This window comes from Balaenoptera musculus, chromosome 5 (genome assembly GCF_009873245.2).
Source record: "Balaenoptera musculus isolate JJ_BM4_2016_0621 chromosome 5, mBalMus1.pri.v3, whole genome shotgun sequence".
Taxonomy (NCBI): Eukaryota; Metazoa; Chordata; class Mammalia; order Artiodactyla; family Balaenopteridae; genus Balaenoptera; species Balaenoptera musculus.
The window spans coordinates 38,573,427-38,581,296 of NC_045789.1; the positions used below are offsets into that span (position 1 = coordinate 38,573,427).

General features: G+C 42.4%; 1 protein-coding gene across 5 annotated transcripts; it reads left to right on the forward strand.

Moving 5' to 3' along the window:
* The first annotated feature begins 213 nt into the window (after nucleotides 1-213).
* On the forward strand, nucleotides 214-7,249 carry C5H4orf36 (chromosome 5 C4orf36 homolog). Of its 5 annotated transcripts, none has more exons than XM_036853333.1 (4): nucleotides 214-365; nucleotides 1,291-1,422; nucleotides 6,316-6,470; nucleotides 7,066-7,249. In XM_036853333.1, the coding sequence occupies exons 2-4, from the start codon at nucleotides 1,358-1,360 to the stop codon at nucleotides 7,086-7,088; spliced, it is 243 nt and encodes an 80-aa protein (XP_036709228.1). In that variant the 5' UTR covers nucleotides 214-365; nucleotides 1,291-1,357; the 3' UTR covers nucleotides 7,089-7,249. The 5 variants fall into 5 exon arrangements, with proteins under 5 accessions (XP_036709228.1, XP_036709225.1, XP_036709230.1 ...); XM_036853330.1 differs by lacking the exon at nucleotides 214-365 and adding an exon at nucleotides 630-897; XM_036853335.1 differs by lacking the exon at nucleotides 214-365 and adding an exon at nucleotides 630-897 and having other exon boundaries at nucleotides 6,316-6,468; nucleotides 6,888-7,249.
* Nucleotides 7,250-7,870: the final 621 nt, after the last annotated feature.

The following is a 7,870-nucleotide window of genomic DNA, read 5'->3' on the forward strand; positions in this document are numbered from 1 at the left end:
CCCCCTCACATTCAGAAGCGTCGTTTCTAGGGAAAGGCCTCGCTTACAGCCCTTTCTGTCGCTGTGGGCTTTGTCCCATCAAGCGTGAGCCAGCCCTCGGCTGTGGGACGCGGAGGCCCCGCCCCGAGGGAACCCCTCGGGGCGCTTGTCCCGGGCCCGGCGCCCCGGCCTCCTCGCGGTCGGGGCCGGCACCACAAAGCCCTTTATTGAGGCTGGGGCTTGACGCAGGGCCGCCCGCAGCTCCCGGCGCGAGCAGGAAGGAGGAGCGGGACCGCGGCGTGTGCGCGGCCATGGGCGACTAGATGGGCGCGCGCTCTGCCCTCGATCCCCAGGGGACCGCGACCCTCCCGGACCCCAGAGCGCCGGTAACCGGGCGTCGGCGGCCTCTCCCAGGACCCCTCTCGCGAGGCCCGGGCGGAGTGGACGCGCCCGCCGCGTGCGCGGTGCGGCTGGGAGGGGGAGTGGTTTGAGGCGCGGACGGCGAGGGCCCGCCCTCCCCTTTTTCTCCCTCCCCTTTTCCTCCCTCCCCTTTTTCTCCCTCCCCTTTTTCTCCCTCCCCTTTTTCTCCCTCCCCTTTTTCTCCCTCCCCTTTTTCTCCCTCCCCTTTTCCTCCCTCCCCCTTTTCTCCCTCTCCCCTTCTTCTCCCTCACCCCTCGCCTCTCCTCCCCTTCCCCCTACTTTCCCCATCCCCTTAATTCCCCCGCTCCTCGCTCCGGGCCCTGCAGGCCGCGGGTTCCTCCCGGGGTCTCCGCGTCCCGCGGGGAGGAGGCTCGTCCCGAAGAAGCGTGCGCTGGAAGGGAAGTGGGAGTGGTGCTTGAAGTCGGCCACGTTTTAAGTTCAGAGGTTTTTTTTTTTTGGTTTAAGTTCAGATTTTTGAAAAAGGAAAAACCTGGGAAGGTTTGCATCCTTTAAAGGGCTCGGGCGGAGGACGGGAAGTTCCTGTGTCCGCAGAGCTATTTGTCGCTTAACATTGCCACAGTCAGACACCTTTTGGTGATGAGGTATTTGAGCCAGTTTGGTAGACTTAGGCAATGACAATTTACCGGGCCGGAATGCCGATGCTGTTCACCTGGCATCTTCTCCTTACATGGCAAGACATGATAAAATGAGTTCGTGGAAAATAAAAGAGAACACAGTTCTACATTAGGAATTCAGTTCAGTGAACGTTGATTAGGGACGTTCTTACATTCAGAAAATTTTTTTCTGAAGCTTTTTTATTATTTGGGTATTAAAAATATTCAAGTGAATATTTTATTTTAATATTAATTAGGTGCATTGCAATCATTTCAGACAAAGTGAACAGAATATCTGAGTCATTACATCAGACAATTAGGAAATTGGACTGTAATAATTCACCATGGCTTATGGCTTGCCAAGAAAGAACGCAGTGGAAACCATTTTGAGGTGCAATTGTTATAAAGTGTAAGTATATTTATCCTGGTAAGCGTTGACTTGGGCTGGGGAGTGTCCTTGTTAAAATAAAAGTATTGGACACCCTTACGTTCCCCATGAGATACCGGACTATATGAGGCATTCTCAGGTGTCTGGGTACTGATGTTTTTAAAAGGAAAATGCTTTTATAAGGATTTATAAATTTTCTTACTTGGTTTTCATAACAAAACTACACTGTGAAATGAGGAAACTGAGGTTTGAAGAAGTGGTATGATCCAGGTCCCACAGTCATGTAGTAAGGAAGTGACAGGGTTAGAAGTCTGAGTCTTCTTTACTCCAAAGCAACATTTTCCAATGCAGACAACCACTTTAAAATCCCTCTTTAGATAGTGTAAATCTACCTAAAAATGCCTTGGTGTCAGATATATCTTAACAGAACACTTCATTAGCTGGTACAGAGAGTTAGTTTTGCATCCTGTACATTTTGTCAGGTGATGTGTGGACATCAAGAAGACCTGGGCTCAAAGCCTGGCCCTGCCACTGGCTCCCTATGCTGCCTTGAGCAAATTACTTAACTTCTCTGTACCTTGGCCTCCACATCTGTGAAATGGACATATCAATACCTACCTATATGGTGTGGAATACAAATGAAGTAATGTATGTCAGGTACTTGCATGTTGCCTGACATAATAGTAAACCCATAATAAACATGGGTTGCTACTACATGGTAGTTTCACTCTGTGCTACCTTGTTTTTAATTTTTGGACTTGTTTTTTTAAACCTCTCTGCCACAATGTATGACATATTACCGTGGTGAGTCAATTGAATTTTACTTTTTGACAGTGTTCTAAGAAGTAAATGGAGACACCCCACGGGGTTGTAAGACGAGAGATATGGGAAAACCAGAGAAAACTCATCATTGCATTCTATTTAGATTTGTTAGTTCAGTATGTATTTAGACATTGAACTATAGACAAATACCACTGTAGTCATTATTGTAAACATAATTTTTATAACGAAGATATTCCTGTATCTGGAGAATGATTTAAAGCACTGATTCTGTGGTTTTGGCTATATAACATTTTATGTCACGAATAATATCTGCAAAACCAGTGTCTTCTCTATCATTCTCACAAGAAAGTATTTGATATTCTATTTATAAGAGCAGCTAAATTAAGAGGAATAGAATGGTAGTAGCAGTCTTTGGAGTTCACTAGCTCAGGCAGCTCCTCACCTTGGGCTTTTTTTGGTTAAGTATTTTTAGAAGATTATAAAAAAATATGCTAAAAACATTTGAACAATATGGAAGCATTTGAAAGGAAAATTAAAATGTTACCTCTCACATCTGCATTGCCATCCCTGCCCTACCCGCCCAATCCCGCTCAGGTAAAATGTTTTATATATTTTTTAGAATTTCTGTCTGTTATATAAGATACACACACACGTATGTATATACACACACATGTTTTTACACATGGGATTATATTGCTCCCTCCCCACCTATATCGTGTGTAGCCTAGTGGTTAAGAGCACAGATTCTACAGTCTGACTTTCTGGGTTGAAATTTCAAACCCAAGCCTTGTGACCTTGAGCAAGTTGGTGTCTGTTCTTATTTCCTAATCTGTAAAATGAGCATAACAATAGCATCTGCCTACTTCATAGGGTTACTGTGGTAATTAAATGTGTTTATATGTGTATACTGATTAAAACAGTGTCTTGCATGTAGTAGGTGCTAGGTAAGCATTAGCTGTTTTTTTTTTCTTTTTTTTTTTTCATCGCGCCATGCGGGTTGTGGGATTTTAGTTCCCCGACCAGGGATTGAATCCCGGCCCTCAGCAGTGAGAGAGTGGAGTCCTAACTAATGGACCGCCAGGGAATTCCCAGCATTAGCTGTTTTATTGCTCATCTTTCCAAATCAATATATAAGGGTAAATCTCATTCTTTCATTACATGTATGTGCTACAGTTTGTTTAACCAGGCTGCTCTTTTATTGGGGGGGAGTATAATTGCTTTACAGTGCTGTGTTAGTTTCATCCACACAGCGAAGTGAATCAGCCATATGCATACACACATCCCCTCCCTCTTCTATCCCCCCCATCCCACCCAGCTAGGCCATCACAGAGCACCGAGCTGAGCTCCCTGTGCTATACAGCAGGTTCCCACTAGCTATCTATTTTACACACGGTAGTGTATTTATGTCAAACCTAATCTCCCAATTCATCCCACCCTCCCCTTCCCCCACTGTGTCCACAAGTCCGTTCTCTACATCTGCCTTTCTAGTCCTGCCCTGCAAATAGGTTCATCTGTACCATTTTTCTAGATTCCACATATATGCATTAATATACGATATTTGTTTTTCTCTTTCTGACTTAATTCACTCTGTATGCAGACTCTAGGTCCGTCCACATCTGTACAAATGACTCAATTTCATTTCTTTTTATGGCTGAGTAATATTCCATTATATATACCTACCACCTCTTCTTTATCCATTCATCTGTCAATGGACATTTAGGTTGTTTCCATGTCCTGGCTATTGTAAATAGTGCTACAATGAACATTGGAGTACATGTGTCTTTTTGAATTATGGTTTTCTCAGGATATATGCCCAGTAGTGGGATTGCTGGGCCATATGGTAGTTCTATTTTTAGTTTTTTAAGGAACCTCCATACTGTTCTCCATAGTGGCTGTATCAATTTACATTTCCACCAACAGTGCAAGAGGGTTCCCTTTTCTCCACACCCTCTCCAGCATTTGTTGTTTGTAGATTTTTTGATGATGGCCATTCTGACCGGTGTGAGGTGATACCTCATTGTAGTTTTGATTTGCATTTCTTTAATAATTAGTGCTGTTGAGCATCTTTTCATGTGCTTCTTGGCCATCTGTATGTCGTCTTTGGAGAAATGTCTATTTAGGTCTTCCACCCATTTTCTGATTGGGTTGTTTTTTTGATATTGAGCTGCATGAGCTGTTTGTATATTTTGGAGATTAATGTTTTGTCTGTTGCTTCGTTTGCAAATATTTTCTCCCATTCTATGGGTTGTCTTTTGGTCTTGTTTATGTTTTCCTTTGCTGTACAAAAGCTTAATTAGGTCCCATTCACTTATTTTTCTTTTTATTTTCATTACTCTAGGAAGTGGGTCATAAAAGATCTTGCTGTGATTTATGTCAGAGTGTTTTTCCTGTATTTTCGTCTAAGAGTTTTATAGTGTCTGGTCTTACATTGAGGTCTTTAATCCATTTTGAGTTTATTTTTGTGTATGGGGTTAGGTAGTGTTCTAATTTCATTCTTTTACATGTAGTTGTCCAGTTTTCCCAGCACCATTTATTGAAGAGGCTGTCTTGTCTCCATTGTATATTCTTGAACCAGGCTCTTCTTGATAGATATTAAGGTTATTTTGTGAGGTTTTTTTGGGGACAAACAATGCTTCAATGAGCATTCTTGTAAATACATCTTTGTGTATTTGTTCAAGTGCATTTATAAGAATTATAGACTTCAAGTCACTCCTTAAAGTTAGATGATAAAATAAGAAGTAAGCTGGAGGAGGAAAACAGATGGCATGTGTGTAATACACTCACTTCCCCTACTTGGACCACAGCAGGTCTTTCATCTTTCCTCATGCATATGAACTCACGTTGACTGTAGATGAGAAGCATAGCTGATATTTTAAAGTTCCAAATTAGGATACATAAAACAATCCATTAAAATTTCATTGTGATTATTATGATTATTTTTTTTAAATTTATTTATTTATTTTTGGCTGTGTTGGGTCTTCGTTTCTGTGCCAGGGCTTTCTCTAGTTGCGGCGAGCGGGGGCCACTCTTCATCGCGGTGCGCGGACCTCTCACTATCGCGGCCTCTCTTGTTGCGGAGCACAGGCTTCAGACGCACAGGCTCAGTAATTGTGGCTCACGGGCCCAGCTGCTCCGCGGCATGTGGGATCCTCCCAGACCAGGGCTCGAACCTGTGTCCCCTGCATTGGCAGGTGGACTCTCAACCACTGCGCCACCAGGGAAGCCCTGTGATTATTTTTAAATATTGTAGTTTGGGGTTTCATTCCCTTCTCCAGTTTTCTAAGGATTCTCTTGGTACTAGTGCTTCTATATACACCTAGGTTACATCCCAGCTCTGGTTCTCTGTTAACTTCTGAGTCTTTGTTTTCCTTTTCTACCTCCATGGTAGTTGTAAAGATTAAAATCAGATCACACACTCAAAGCCTTAGTGTGTGCCAAGCACTCTGCTCAACGTGTGAGTATTCCCTTTGTTCCTTCCCTAATGTGTTCATATTTTTGATCAGCCAAAAAAGACTTGGAGCTTAGTTTTTTTTTTCTTTTTTTAATTAATTAATTAATTAATTAATTTTTGGCCGCGTTGGGTCTTCATTGCTGCACGCAGGCTTTCTCTAGTTGCGGCAAGCAGGGGCTACTCTTTGCTGCGGTGCGCGGGCTTCTCATTGCAGTGGCTTCTCTTTGTTGCGGACCATGGGCTCCAGGAGCATGGGCTTCAGTAGTTGTGGCTCGCGGGCTCTAGCATGTGGGGTCTTCCCGGACCAGGGCTCGAACCCATGTCCCCTGCATTGGCAGGCAGATTCTTAACCACTGTGCCACCAGGGGAGTCCCAAGCTTACAGTTTTTAACTACATCCTCTTTAAGGACATGTAAAGATTGGATTGACTCCAAAGAGGCTGTTTTTTGAGCAAAAATTTCCGTCATTATAATTTATGGTCATTTTCAGTATATCTCTACATTAGTTAATATAAGGCTCCTTCTCCTGACTAGGTTTGCAACTCTGGAAAATCCTGAATACTCTCCTGTAAACCAAAATGTCTAGTGGAAAATAGAACTGAGAATTCAAATGTCTTTTCTATATCCTGCAGTAGATGTCAATAAATATTTATTGAATGAATTAATGAATTTTTGCCCTAGACAGGAACCCTGGGAACTTGTATTACTCACAAAGACCTGGTACACAAGCCTAGCCAACATCAAGTTGCCTTTCTTGGAAGAAATTGCATTTGGTAGTTCTATACACCTCAAAAAATGTAAAACCATTAAGGATGGTCTGCTCCCTTCAGCAGAATGTAAGTTCTGAGGGAACTACTTTATTATATTTTTTTATTTGAATTTTATTTTACTTATTTATTTTTATACAGCAACTTCTTATTAGTTATCTATTTTATACATATTAGTGTATATATATCGATCCCAATCTCCCAGTTCATCCCATCACCACCCAGCCCCTCCCTCTGGGCTTTCCCCCCTTGGTGTCCAGACGTTTCTGTAGGAACTATTTTAATAAATTGCAAATTTTGTGTGTTATTTTGATTATTAGACAAATGTTTAAATCTGATCATTCACACCCATACTCCCTATCTATGTAGCCCTGTCTTGTTTAGTATTCAAGATTGTGAATTTTTCTGTGTGCTAAATATTCAGTTTTGACTAAATTATGCCTGGTGAAAAATGTCAGTTGGATTGCTTCATGTATTTTATTTTTCATCCATCCAACTTGAAAGGGAGTATGAAATGAAGCGCTTGAATAACCTGAAATGTGAGGAAAATGCAGCCGAGGAAATTCAGTTTTCCCTAAGGGAAAGGCCAGTTGGTTTGAGAAGACCTCTCCCACCTAAGTGACAGTCATCTCATAGTTGAATCTGTACTCTGTGCTTTCTGCAGCCAAAGAGGATGAAGGGCTCTGACCTTCCACTGTGTGAAGTTTGGTGCAGTCATCTGAATGGACAGCCCCCTGGTGGATGAGCCAGCTCCCGTGGGTTAGTTGACAGCTCTGAACAGATCTTCTGGGTCCCAGTCCCATATTTGCACCTTTGTATCACAGCAACAGTACTGTAAATAAATGAAAATGTAGCTGGCATCGAGTCATTTGTGATATTCATTTTGATTTTTGTAAAGTTGCACTAAGGAAAGAGGAAACTCCTTGTCAGAGGCATCCCCCCACCAAGAGACATTATTTTGAAGAATATTTTGAATTTTCATCTTTGAGACCCCAAGGAGGTACGAAGAAAGGAGAGAGGGAAATTATTGATAAAATGATTAACTGTGAAAAATTTTGTTTGATTAAGAAAAACTGTAGGTTTCATTTTAGTAACTCTCTAGTTTCCAGTTTTCAATGAAACATCATTTACTATTCTCATGTGGTACTTTATTTTTTTAAAACATCTTTATTGGAGTAATGTTGCTTTACAATGTTGTGTTAGTTTCTGCTGTACAACAAAGTGAATCAGCTATACATATACGTATATCCCCATATCCCCTCCCTCTTGAGCCTCCCTCGTATCCTCCCCATCCCACCCCTCTAGGTGGTCACAAAGCACCGAGCTGATCTCCCTGTGTTATGCAGCAGCTTCCCACTAGCTGTGTATATATGTCAATGCTACTCTCTCACTATGTCCTAGCCTCCCCTCCGCCCTCTGTGTCCTCAAGTCTTGTTCTCAACTCATGTGGTACTTTAAAGTGGCAAGTA